The following is a 14,651-nucleotide window of genomic DNA, read 5'->3' on the forward strand; positions in this document are numbered from 1 at the left end:
TCTTGTAACCTTTTTGCTTATGATGCCCAAATCCGCTTCTTCACCCATGACCTCTCCCTGAGGATCCCTGACTGCTCCTTCACCACCCATCATTGGATGGCACCTCGTTTTATTGTCCACTCCTCCTCACACCCTCGCCAAAGGCACACAACCTTGAGGTCTCCGTGTAGTGATCTAAAGTTCCAACACATAATTAACATTACAGCCAATGTAGCCTAATATATACAAAGGCCATCCCCTCTTCAACTACCATTCTACTAAAACTCACATCTCCACCATGATCCTCAGTTGTTTCCAGAAGAAGCACCACTCTGTCTAAAAAAACATGACACCCACAAAGCCACTCTCCCTGCCACCACTGCACTCACTGTCATCTAGCTGGATATATATATTACAGGGCCTGCAGTAGCGGCCCCCTTAGTTATGCTTAAGTTGCTCAACTCATAGAAAGAGCACTTTTTGGGCGGCTTACAACTCATCCACCCCCTGCACCCCAGATGAATCCTCACCAATCTGTGCAAATAAAGTATATGGTCACCCCAGAATGATCCCACTGAGTTTGGTGTGGTTTCATCCAGGGTGGGAAAAGTTATAGGTGGGTCCCAAAATTGTGGAAAGCCTCATAGACGCAATTGAAAACAAAATATGGTCACACCTACTGCCCAAACCGCTGGACGGATTTTCACCAAATGTTCACCAGGCGCAGAGGCTTGGCTCCAAAAGTGTGCTTTTCAAAATTTGGTCTAAATCCGTCCAGTAGTTCTTTTTTTAAACAATTTTATTTTAGACCAGTTGCAGATATGGAGACAGAAACGTATACATGGAAAATGTAATAGCATGCTGTGACTGTGTCAATCCCTTCCAATTCCCCGTCCCCCTCCCACCTCTCCTCAGTTCCCCGTCTCATGTATCCCCTTAGTCTGTCAGCCCGCAGTGATTGGGCTCTGATTCGATTCAGTCCTGTAGTTCCTGCTGTGCGGAACGCAGTTTATGTGTTTGTGAAGGAAAGTTCCGATCATATTCCAAAATTGGGGCCAAAATGTCTGACCCTATGCAGTAAGCCTGCCTTGGCCGCTGTGATCTTTTCTGCAATTAAAATGTCCCACACATTTTATCCATCACATGATCACTGAGGGGCCTTCTGCGGTCTTCCATGTGTGGGCAACCGTGATCCTTCCTGCAAGTAGAAGTTGTGTGATAAACGCCACTGACGTCCCTGATCTTGCGTATGACCCAGGCACTGGTGCGCCCATGAGGACCACTTCCGGCTCTTTGGGAAGCGCCACCCGGGTGATCGTTTCTATAGCAGCTATGCAATGGGCCCAGAAGGTTTCTACGGTGGAGCGGGTCCACCACATATGAAAATATGAACCGAGCTGGCCACTTTTACGCCAGCTTTTGGGACTAAGGGATTTTTTTAATTGATGGAGGCGTACTGGGAGATAAGTAGGTTAAAAAAATGTGTGATATCTGGGTCCGGTCCACAGACTCACTTCTCTATCTGGTCCGCGGACAACCCCCTGGACAAATCAGGCTCCGGCGTGATGTCTGCGGACATCGTATGCGCCCGCTAATTTGTCATTTAAAAATTGGACGTGTGCCATGTTGGATTCACGAACAGCGTCTATAGTCCGCAGATATCGCTGTAAAAAACATATTAAACACAACATTGCACTTGTCAAACAAATTAAACAATCTCTGGGGGCTGAGGGGTGATGAGGATGGGATGGGATAAGGGCAAAAAAAGCCAAAATCAGGTGGTTTGTTTTCTCCGATGTCTGCAAACATTTCTGATGTTCGTGGGGCATTCCTGTGATGTTCGCAAACATCTGGGATGTTCGGGGACATCATGCATATTTCTGTGTTACAGGATCGGTGAAAAGCAGTTTTTAGATGGCTTATAACTTTGGTGCCACTCAATGAAACTGCATGAAAGCATGGAAATTCACAACATCATTTTATACCTGACCCGGCATGGTTATGCAAAGTTTAATGCTGGTTCGCCAAGAGGGAGGGTCATAAAATATTTGAAAGGCTTATACATTTGGTGCTGTTTGACGAATCCGCACAAAAGTTGTAGAAAGATGTTAGACCCATATTTAAATGGTTTCACAAAGTCTGGTGGAATTTTGTCAAGAGGGGGCAAAATTAGAGGGGGGTCTCAACATTTTTATATGGCTTATAACTTTTTTACCGTTTGACAAATCTGAACAAATGTTTTCAGAAAGATTATATATACTTTGAATGTTTGTGAAACGTCTGAATGGATTTTGTCAAGTGGAGGCTAAGTTATATGATTATGTTTTATACGCATATTTTGACAATTTTCAAAAAATAAAACACGGACGGATTTGCAGCAAACGCGTGCAAGGAGCATTGGCAAGGACCTGAAAGCATGGTTTTGCAAATGTGTCCGTGTTTTATTTTTTGAAAAGTGTTTTAATGTAGGTGCAAAAAATATTGATATACATTTGTTGACCCGGACAATCTGGCTACTGGCCATGACCACGAGTGACCAGCAATGGGGTTAAAGTGGGCATGGTCATCAGGTGGTAAAGGTTTTCGAAATTGGGATGGATTTGAATGGGGAAAGAAATCTGCTTGTGGCTATGGTGTGAAGTGCAAACATTCGCGAGGAGCATCAGCAAGGACCTCAAAGCATGGTTTTGCAAATCTGTCCTGTTTTATTTTTTCTAAAGTGTCAAAATGTAAGTACAACAAATTGTGATATAACTTTTGTGTCTGGGCAATGGGCCTGGCCCTGAGCAAGGACAAATGTGCACTTTGCTTATTGGGGCATGCGCCATGAGCAAAGCCCTAGGTTTGAATGGGAAAATATATTCTGCTTGTGGCTACAGACTGAAGTGCGGACGGGATTGCATCAAAGTTGGTGAGGAGCATGACCAAGGACATGAAAGCATGCTTTTGCAAATCTGTTCCGTGTTTTACAAAATGTAAAGTAAGTACAAAAACATTGATATAACTTTGCTGTCTGAGCAGTGGGCCTGGCTCTCGACAAGGACAAATGTCTTCTCTGATTTGTCTATTGGGGAATGCGGCATGGCCGAAGCCCATGCCCCATAGATTGTGGAGACTGTCCATGGCTGCAAGCCATGAGCACTGTCCATTGGTCACATAATGAGGGTATAGTGGACACTGATGCAGTGGATAATAGGGGTGGTTTGGTGGGGTTGGGGTCATGGACGAGCCACATGCCCTAGGCAATTCAACCATGACTTGCATCCCCGCGTGCGCTGCTGATAGCGACACACATCAGTATGCGTTGCAAAAATATATGTTTCTTAAAGGAGCTTTACAGTTCTTTCATATATGCTAAAAGAGGAATTAATAATAACTTATATACAGTGATGTAACATTATGAAACATTTTCATTAATAAAATAAAAACCTATGAAATGCAGTGAAAAAACATTGTTAAATGGACGTTATGATTACAAGTACAACAGAAAACCCCCAGAAAGTCACCAGTTATGGTAAGTTAAGCAACCATAACTTGCACCACCACCATTCACTGCTAAGACTAACACCCAGGATATCAAAGATTACATCACAAATGTCATTGATGGCATCATATATGAAATTTATTTTGATGAAAAGTCCCTATGTGGGGTGTATGTAAAGGCCCCAAACAGAGGTGCCTTTCACATGAATGGCAGGCATTTAAAGACTGCAACAAAAATGACCTGCACATGTGATTCCAAATAAAAACGGCTTTAAAAAGCCAAAATGGGGAAAATATCACTGCTCACATAAAAATGTCAGGAAAGCAAAACATGATGTGTGGGCTGACCAAAGCAATGTATATTATGTTTCACCCACCAAACTCCAGTGACATGTGGAGAGACACTTAGTCTTCTGGAAAAACATGTTCTGGCTGAGGGCAAAACCGTCACAAAGGAAAGCCCCACTTCAGCCTGGATGTCACATCTCACATCTAATAACCACACAATAAAATGTGGTCCTGCTAAAGGCGTCACAATTCTTTTTCCTCCAGACCTACTGCCTAGGGAAGCAAGGACTTCAAGAGAAAGCCATCCTTCGCTGGAGCATGACTAAAAGGTGTGAATCCTTGTTGCCCCCACTTCAAAGAGACTCATAAAAACCTCGGTCACAGGCTAACCCAGGGTGACAGATGGCTTTGGGGGATGAAACGGCCCTCTCCTTTGCTGCAAAGGAACACTCACAATTAATTTAAGAGGCTATTTTCCTTTTAGGCGTATTGCACAGCAACCATAATGTGGATTTATTTCATTTTACACCATTTTACATGTAATTTCCAGGCGGTTTCGGGGGTACAAACCACATCTACCTGTGACTCTGGGAACTGTAATGGCCAGTTAGACTAGGTTTCGGGCTGTCTGAACATGTTACAAATGTGAGAGTGAATGAAAAGGGGGAAAATGAAATTAGGAATATGCTTTATCATTTACATATTCATAACTGTTGTACATATTATGAAAACATCAAAAATGTGACACATGGCCATGCTACATCGTACAGATTTGGTGATGGGCTTATCTAAATTCCCATGATCAGCTAAAACAGAAAATATGTTTAGTATGGCAGTTGCTAGTACAATTATGAAGTTGTGATACATAACTAGATTTTGCCAAAAAGTTGAAAGGAGAACAAGGGACAATGACAAATGGAAAAAGACAGATGTTGCTCCAAACCCCTAAACCAATCCTGACTGGGGCGGAGAGAGAGAGAGGGTAACTGTCCAATTCTAGCGGCAGGGATTATTGCAGGGTACTTCCCCTAGATTGTAAAATTAGTGATGTAATTTCTGCTATATAACGGGGACTGTACTAGGACTCAGGACACACGCACAAAAACGGGGAGACAGAAAAAGGAGGATGGAGAGAAGGCTGCTGAAACTTACCATCTTTGAGAGTGGAGGTACCAGACCCCTGTCCTATCTTTCCAGAGTGTCCTGAGATGCAGCTGGCTTTCCTGAACCTTAAACAAAGGCTTGCTATGTAAGAAGCAATAACCTCAGCCCTAAATTGCATAAGCCCTTTATTCTTGGAGCATTGCATCCAATATTTCCCCATTGAAAATTCCCCATTGAAATTCCCAATTGCCAGTGCATTTCAGTCATCTACTCATTGAAGAATCTCTTGTTTGCCCGTGTATTTCAGTCATCTCCCCATAGAAGAATCTCTTGTTTGCCTGTGTATGTTAGCAAATACCCTTGAAAACCCCCTCATTTGTAAGTGTAAAACCTTAGTATTTTTGTAAGTAAATCAATGAATTCCCCCACTGAATTTCACAGGATCGAGACTGGTGGAATTCAAAACCAGCAATCCTTTTCCCAGTTTTTTTGTCAATTGTTATAGTTATAAAGTGTTGCCCAAAATGATTAATTCCAATGTGATCTGAGAAACAGATTTGTCAATGTGTTTAAATTGTGCCCTGATAAACGAATTTCCATTTGCCACTTTCATTCCTTTTTGCATTTGTCATCCTGAACCAAAAAAACGATTTCCCTGTTTTGAGCTTACCCCTTTCCCAGAGCCTACCTGTCATTTGCAGCCTCAGTAAAAAACTAATTCCATTTGCATTTTCTTTTCCATTGAAATTAAGCTTAACATCCCCAAAACTGATTTTCCGCTTTTGTTCCTCTTTCCTTATTGTGTGGTCAAAACGGTTTTTCATTTGTGCTCTGAAAACAGATTTCCTCCTGCTTTGCTGGCTCCCCATATTGTTTCTGTGGGCACCACACCAAACATATTCCCCCCTGTATTCTTACTCCATGTTACTGCCTATAATTCAAAGGAATCAAGTCCAATTGTTGTTTGGGGGCTTGTGTTGCAGGGGGAGTGCTTACCGCTAATGCTATCGTTGTGTGGTAAACTTTTTATTTCTGTTCTGCCTTTAAAAAAGAAAGCAACTGTGATGGTATATCTTAACCTGGTTGTTTTGTAGAGATTATAGCAATTTATGTTGCCACAACATTGGTGGCTGTTGTACTTGGTGGATTTTCCTTGGACATAAATAATAAATTAATAAATATCTTATTGATACACACCGGCCTGGTTCATACTCCATTTTGACACGGGGTGTTTGTGGAGTTTGGGTGCGAGACGGGTAGGAGTCCTACTCAAAAAGAATCTGTAGTGTAGTAAAAAAATAAAAAGCGTTATATTGTGCTCCACATTCATTGCAGGGGAAGGGGTTCCCTGCCTTGCATGTGCCGTGTAGTACGCCGTGGCACCTAAAAGGGGTGTGTTTATAATGTTGGTAACAAGATGTCAGGGGTGATCGGGAACCTATCATGAACTACTTAATGCATTAAATACCATACTCATCTAAACAAAACATTATATTGGAGTGCTGTTAATACAGGAACCTAATAATGCATACATATTTGGATAGTAAAATACTGAATGCTACCTTATCAGAGGTTTGAGTAATGTTAAATATGGAATAAATAGCTAATAATTCAAGACGTACAACATAGCTGTGTTAGTACAAACAATACATGTGAAGACCCACAATGCATACAATTAGAAGTGCATACAGGGAAGCTGAAGTAAGGAAGAAAGAAACATCTCCAGAAAATGTCAATAATATTAAAGTTCATCTCCATGTATACAAATGAATTGTGTGTTTGAGGCCTGCTTATTGCCCCATTATGTGCACCATGAGCTGAGATCAAACCGTAAGGAAAGTACAAGAACATACAAGAAGATTAAGGTCTAGATATATAGCACCTTTTCAAGTTTCATATTTTGAATGTCAGTGAACAAAATCACCTGGCTTACATATGTCAGTGAACAAAAACAAGATAAGTGATGTCATCAATGCCATTTATGATAGCATCTTTGATGTCCTGGGTGTTAGTCTTAGCAGGGCATGGTGGTGGCATGAGTTATGGTTGCATAGCTTACCATAACTGGGGAATTAACAAAGTTTTTTCTGTGAATGTGTGTGTGTATGTGTGTATATATATATGAAAACAACGTGATTAGCCAAGCAGTAAGTACAGAGCCTGCTCGTAGCTGGTGCTTAAGGGTAAGAAAACTGGCTCGTTTCCTTAAATGTCAACAAAAACATACATAACTCGAGAGTTGTAACGATATAAACCTAAGTATGTACAAAAATAACCCAAGCACACAAGACCTTACTACTAAAAACAGTCTTTATTTCAGCATCTTAATGCAAAATACACACTATGGGGAAAGCACAACATCATGTGCTTGCCCAAATATTAGACAGGTAAAAAAGTCACTCAACCTCCTGGGTGAATAGAGCCCCGCGTTCCATTTGCGTTCCGAGCTTCGCCAGGCTTTGTGTTTCACAATTGCTTCCAAACACTCAATTTTTAAAGAAAAACCGAAAGGAACACCAAACACGCTACACTCCTCCACCGAATCACGTGATGAGTGATCATGTGATCGGGAGTTACTACAGCCAGTGCCTGTAACACACCTCTTCCATGTTGGAGTGACATAATGTAAGACAAATGGGAGGTCATTTCCCTCAGCTATAGTGCAGCGTAAGTCGGCCCTAGAATTATAATATGTAAAATTATGATGGGGGTTGGTGGAACCTGTTTGGTCTACCTTGTAAAAATTGCAACTTTATTGATCATAATATGTTGCAGTGTTTGCCAAGACGCAAGTGCGCTAAAATAATCATGCAGAATGGTGCAGCACTCAAATGGCTATGCACCATATGGCACAGCATCCACGGGAGGGAAAAGCAAGGACCTCTTAAAGCCACACGAGCAGAGGTAAATTCATGCTATTGACAAGTGTTCATCATCAGAGGGCTATCGAAACTGATGTAGTACCCATCTTCCACCACACGGTGGAGTGTTTGTCAATTTACAACCAAACGTGCCACTGATGGGCTCCAGTTGAATTCTGGTAGATGTTGTTTTATAACTCAACAATAAAGTGCAAGTGCCATCACATAATTATTAATCAACCTGAGAAAAAACATTAAAAAAACCCCATCTAGAAGTGACCAGGAAAAAGTTAAAAAGCAGCGCGGCAACAGTATTTCATAATAAAATCTTTGTATAGCAACCATTTTCATAAAAACCAACGCATTATGTGCATATAATTTCAAAGAGCAAGATGAAAAACATGCATGTGACCATTGAGCAGGGATCTCTGATATGTCATGATTAGTGCCACAAAATGTGGGACCTGTATGAATATCGATGTTAATGATATGACTATATTTATGTCGCATATTTAATTGACTACTACTGCCTCATAAATATAAAGTGCTAGTGCTTACAGTACTCATATTTGTACAAAAGAACTGCTTTTATAAAAGTGCAAGTGCATGTCAAATAGAGTCTTATGCTAGCCACATTCTACCTCATGACTCAGTAACCAGTAGAGTGCTCCATTCATGTTGTCACATAACTATGCAATATTCAAAGTTCAAAATAGCCTATGTCTTAATTCATTGAAGAAACAAATATAGTTCTGAATCTGTGTTTAATCCCTTCGGTCGCAGGGTGTCAAATTTACAGATGAGCGAAGCTTCAAGTTGCCACAATTTCAGCTCTCTATTACCCAACCTCTTGTGTATGGGGACATCGGCCAACCCCAAAAAGGACATATCATTAATATTCCTTTGATGTTTTTCCAAAAAATGCCCTGTTAGGGGATAGGTTAAGTCTTTGTTTTTGATGGCTCTGTAGTGTTGCAATATTCGCAATTTAAGAGGTCCCATAGTTGAGTCTATGTAATGCAAATTGCAAGTGCAAATTATTACATACACAACACATCTAGTCAGACATGTGATTTTATGTTTGTTTCCACGTGTGTCCATTAGAGCTGATAAAAGGTTTTCTGGAGACAAAATTACACATCTTGCAATGGGCACATTTCCGATATCCTGGTTGCTGCTCTTCCATAAGAAGATTAGTTGGAGCAGCAGTTCCGTGCTAGGTGACAACAGCGTTTTTAAAGTTGGAGCCTTTCGATGGGTGACATTAGGCTGTTCCCCAAGCACTTTACATAGATCAGAATCAGTTAGTAGGGCCTGCCAGTGTGTTTTCATGATATTCATAACCACCTTGGCTTGGTGATTAAGACCTGTGATGAATCTGATAGTATTCTTGTTATCAACATTTCTGGCTTTGAACAGGTCATCTCTATTCATTTTCTCTGCTTTTTCATAGCAACCTGTTACAACACCTTTGGTGTCGCCTCTGGTAATGAATACCTGACCAATGTGCCTAGCTTCCTTCTGATAGTCTACGCTTGCACTACAGGCTCCTTTGGCCCTCAAAAGTTCCCCATATGGAATGGAGTTAATAAGGGCTTTAGGGTGATGGCTTTTGGCGTGGAGACTCAAATTGGAACTTGTGGCCTTTCTGTACAATTTAGATGTGAGCAAATTGTTTGTGACTATAAAATTCACATCTAGGAAAATTAATTCCATACGGCTATTGACCATGGTAAGTTCTAAATTCAAATCGTTCACGTTTAAAATGCGAACATATTCTTTTAATTCAATTTCTGTGCCGTTCCATATGATGAATAGGTCATCTATGAAATGGTAGCACACAACAATATGCTGTGTGAAGGTTTCCGAGTCCTCTCTCCATGCTCTTTGAGTCTCCCACCACCCCATATATAGGTTGGCATATGTTGGGCCATACAAGACCCAATGACTGTCCCCTGCGTTTGTTTGTAGATTAAGTCCTCATATACACACTCTCCTCATACAGTTAATGGCCCTCATTACGACCCTGGCGGAGTGGGTTTCCGCCAGCGTTATTCGCGGCGGACCCCTCCGCCCTACTACGAGTTCCCGTAGCGCCATGGAGCCTTTCTCCGCCTGGTTTTACCGGGCGGAGAAATCTATGGCGCTAAGGGACCTCGTTGTTAATTACGCCACCGTACTTTACGGTGGCGTAATTAACGCCTTCCCCACTCCCATCATACCCTATGGGGCAAGAATGGGAATGGGGAAGGGCAAAATGGGGATTGGGGATTTACCGCTCCGCCAAGGTCGGCATGGGGTGGTAAATCCGCCAACCCCCATGGCTCTATCGGCGGCTTTCCGCGGTGCATTTAGCACCGCGAATTCCGCCAGGGTCGTAATGAGGGCCAATGTATGTTACATTCTTTTTATTCCTAGTTAATGATCTATTTAACCCCATCACCCACTGCCCATGATTCTTTTTGCAATGCACCTGCTTGCAGGATTGCCCAGTCTACTGTATATTTCTGTAATTGTTTCTGTTTGAGCCAAGATGTCCTTAATATATACAAATACATTAGGCCCTTTTATTTAGCCAGTTTTCAAAAATGATGTGTGTCTCTGAGTAATGCATATACAAAAGACCAAACTATTGCATCATTCGAATGCTTGGTTTGTTTTATGTCTTTGTTCTCCAAACTTTTTTCTTTTCCTGTCCTTTTTGTGTGCTCTATTTCTGGGGAAGGGTGTGTCTCATGGTAGAAGTGGAGATGTGGTAGCTGGGGTGGAGAATTGCTCACTGGTTTTCCGGTTTTCCTTCTGATGCTCTCGCCTTACAGTCGATGTGGAGGTTACGGAAAGCATGCTGTGGGGGGTGGGGGCAGGGGCGTGGGAGGTCTCCCTGGTGCTTTGGCCACAGAAACGTAGATGTGGGTGATGTTCCGGGGTGCTCATGATTTATTTTCATACCCGCCGATACAGGTCCTCCGACCGTGAATGTGTACACCACTCACCCGGTTGAGGATGGAAAAAATAACACTGTAATCTGCCACGTCAAAGGGTATCACCCTCCTAACATCGAGGTGGACCTCTACTGGAATGGAGAGAAGATCGACCAAGTGCAGGCAAAGGACCAGACATTCTCGGTTGACTGGAACTTTGAGTGGATGAAGTTCTGCGAAATCATCGGCGACCTGAAAGATGCATACTCCTGCCGGGTTAAACATGGCGACGCAGATGCCAAAGAATATATGTGGGGTGAGTTGCTCTTATGTACATTTATGTTCTGAGTTTAGCTCAAGGGTCTGCAATTTACTCTTGAATAGTGCTACTCTAGAAGCAAAGGTCTTTTAATGGGAGGACCACAAGCAAGAGGTGGCCGTGTGAGATTGGGGTGTAAGTGAAGAGGGGAGGAGGCTCATGTATATGAGGTTATGTGTGGTGAGAGTAGAGCACGAGACCAGCAGGAAACCTGGGACTGAGGTACAAATTGAAATGATTTAGGCTGTACTATTTCTCAGTGTGACTTTGGAAGTCCAGAAGTAGTAGGCCAGGGATCAGAATAAGGACTTGATGATCAGGAGCTAAAAGCATCTGCCAGATAACAAACATCGCTCAGTAAACAGGTTCTACCATTCAGGAGTGTCGTGCGAATTGAGCTTCCAAGTGAGTTGAGCGCTCGCTGCTGCGATCTGAGCGTGATCTGCAGGCCGCAGGTTCGAATCCCAACACGGCCAACTCAGCCTTTCATCCTTCCGAGGTTGATAAATGAGTACCAATTTCGGTTGGGTGATATTGTATGTAAATATGTGCTCTGTAAAGCGCTTTGGGTTTAAGGCGCTATATAAATAACACATCATTATCATCATTATAAAAGGGGACACTGTGCTTTACATGTTTTTTTTTGTATGTGTCTCAATGCCATCTATAAACACTCCACACACAGATTGTGTATGATTTGCTATGTTTGCATGGCACCCTTTGTTTGGTCTGAGGGATCAAATGCAGCTTCTGGCATCTGTTAGATTGACAGTAACCACACTCTTCCAATCCCTAGCAATTTTGAATTCTGAAGGGCACAGTAAGGGTTAAGAATCAGGAGTAGAGTCAAAATAAGAGTAGAGAGGGGAGGCTGAGGAGTGACATGGCATGGTGTGCAGGGGAAGTAGACGTTCAGAGGGTGAAAGTGGATGATTAGTAGAATAGATTTTGGTGACGGGACGGTGCAGATGTACGCGCCTAAAGTTGGAGGGTGCATTCACAGTAGATCTGGTCGGTTTGGGACTGCCTAACGTCCTTGACCTCTTTCCTTGAGCTTGGCGGCCAGATGTCTGAGACACTAGGCGGAAAAAAAGAGCTCCACATAAAGTCAGCATAGGAGTAAGCTGCTGATGGTCTGTTACTGGCCTCTGGACAAGCGGTGCTTTCTCTTTCTGATAGCCCTGCTGCAAAGCTAGGGGCGTGCAAAGATTTCTCTTGCAAAGTTCCTAACTTCGCAGCTGTGCAAAGTTGCATAGTTTCCTGGGTTTTTCCAGTTATGGCAACAGTGGAATTGTTTCCCTGAACCCATTCCCGGGCTCCCTCACTACGGATAGATCCTGAAATCGTTTTGTTTTTTGCATTCTTCTGGCGCCATCATGTGGCCAAAACGTGAAGTGCGCTTCAGTCTTTTCCCATGTGCCAATGCATGGAGCAGCAGGCCCGCATGGGGGCGGTCTGCACTGTGAAGAGTTCATTAATCTGTATTCGTTTGCCCAGCCCAGAGAAGGCTTGTAGGAGACAAAGCAGAGTCCTCAGCGGTGCAATGGGGAGCCATTAACACATCAGAATGAAATCCCCACCTGCTGCCTGATTCTGTTAGCGGATGTGGACTGCATACACGCGTGTATGCAAGTTCACTTTCAGCTAACAGCATGTGATAGCAGGTGGGGACTTAATTCTGACACCTTTATTCTCCCCGCACCACCGTCCCATTATATTGCTGAGGACCATGCCATTTCGCCTATTGGCAGCAGTTATTCACTCAGGGCTGGGCAAACAAACACAGATTGACTTGTGCCTCTGCACCGTGCAGGCTTCCCCACATCAGGCTGCTGCCATGCCCAGCAACTGGGCAACGCCTGCTTCTTAGAGCCCCCCCCCCCTCGATATCTCATCCCACTTTAATTCTTTAATTTTGTCACACCCGGTGCTTGAGTTACCGACATGAGCTAAACACCTTCTATTAATCACTGGGTAGTGTCCTGTATTCCGCCTTCAGTGGGTGACCCAATCGCTGCCTTTGAGGTCTAGGGATGCTTCTGATGTTTTCCAGCACCTTGTCCCTTTGGATAGCCACTGTGTGACTGTCACGTTGGCTGCTCGCCAACTACTCCACGGGATTGGAATATGTGCAATCTGGCTCTCCAACAACATGCTCTCCACCGCATATCTTTGGTTGAAATGTGTTCCGGCTCGCACTTATCAGAAATCTTATGGCTTTGGAATCTTTCCATGGGTCTGGAGTATGGGGAGGAGTGGGGGACCTCAGGCTACGTGTTCTAGTAACTCCTGGTAGGCCCTTGCATCATTTCCCCAAGACGACCTCCCTCTCCAACCCACCACCACTTTGTCTTTCAGTATGGACAGAGGGAGAAGGAACTGAGGTACAGGAAGTTGGTGGGCACATACTGGGTTGGAGGTATGTGCCCACAAACACACTGGTGCCTCTTTCTTCTTTTTCAAAGAACGTTCAGTTTTGTGGTCATGCAGTTAGATTGTCCCATGAGTCAGGTGAAAGGGGCCTAAAGATTTTTTCCCCCTTCTATCCCCGTCTCGTCGTAGGTTTTTTTGAATATATTCACCAGTATCGCTAGATTTATTTTCTTCATGCCCCCGGGTTACAGCGCTCACTTCAGTGGGCATTTTGGTCTCGGGAGGATAGCTCAGGGGAAACATGCTCTCCTTGGAAGCAAGACGACACGGCGCAACACAGGTTTGATCCCCGGGTCTGCACTTAGATAGCTCTGGGTATTCGCATTATAAATAACCGACCATATCAGAGATACGTTTTTCTGAATAGTATTTTATTTAAATATTGACATCGTTTGTTGACATTCTCTTCTCTTTCTCTTTCAGATCCCATGTTTTGAACCCCAAAGGTGGTGCAGGCCCAAAGGAGAGAAAGGAAAGGTTTGTACCTAGACAGTCTGGCTTGTGTGAGTCTGTTCACAAGGTGTTGCACAGCTGCTGCCATTCCAAAGACAACGGGCCTCCTTCTGAGCACGGCGGCGATGTGAAAAAGTGGCGGCAATAGAATTACTGACATTTATTCTGCACCGCCATATTGCGAGAGCTCCAAAAACTCAATTGAATTATCCAGGTCTCCAAAGTGGGGACTAATACTGCCTAGGTTGGCCAGCTGTCCCGTATTTTGTGGGATTGTCCTGTAATTGGGGACTCTGTCCCGCAGTCTGCAGGGTGGCTGTTTGGGACGCAGGTTGTCCCAACTTGCTTTGTTCCCTGGAGTGTGACTCTCGGGAGACAGCAAGTCGGGACAACCTGCGTCCAGCACAGCCACTCTGCAAACTGAAGTGTCCGTGTACACAGCACGGCGCTGCCGTCTGCTGCTTTCTTTCTCTGGGCGGCTCCGCGGCCCAGGCTCCTTTTGAGCCTCCAGGTCGAGCTGTAACGCTCTGACACCTGGCTTCATTCCAGTGGTAGTGCTTTGTTCCTGGGGTCCTGATGATCATGTTTGCAGTTAAAAACTGTGACCATCACCTCCCAAGGACTAACCATTTGCATTGAAATTAAGCCAGGTGTTAAGAGCTATTAACAAATATAAATTACAAATGGGGCGGGCCAAACGTGAATGAATGCTGTGACGTCATCAGTGCCTTGTGGGCAAGTGTCCCGCAAAAGGATATCAAAAAGTTGGCCACCCTAATACTGCCACCTCACCACTTACCTTGGTAGATT

The 14,651-nt window shown here is 43.6% G+C and overlaps 1 protein-coding gene across 3 annotated transcripts in view; it reads left to right on the forward strand.

Moving 5' to 3' along the window:
- The window catches only part of LOC138580979 (beta-2-microglobulin-like), a 67,356-nt gene that overhangs the window by 43,241 nt on the left and 9,464 nt on the right, over window positions 1–14,651 (forward strand). For all 3 annotated transcript variants that reach the window (XM_069651953.1, XM_069651955.1, XM_069651954.1), the window contains exons 2-3: window positions 10,677–10,952; window positions 13,812–13,865. In XM_069651953.1, the coding sequence (XP_069508054.1) occupies window positions 10,677–10,952; window positions 13,812–13,825 (290 nt within the window). In that variant the 3' untranslated portion in view covers window positions 13,826–13,865. The remainder of the gene's footprint in view (window positions 1–10,676; window positions 10,953–13,811; window positions 13,866–14,651) is intronic.

Source organism: Ambystoma mexicanum, chromosome 3p (assembly GCF_040938575.1).
Source record: "Ambystoma mexicanum isolate Mex_15411 chromosome 3p, UKY_AmexF1_1, whole genome shotgun sequence".
Taxonomy (NCBI): domain Eukaryota; kingdom Metazoa; phylum Chordata; class Amphibia; order Caudata; family Ambystomatidae; genus Ambystoma; species Ambystoma mexicanum.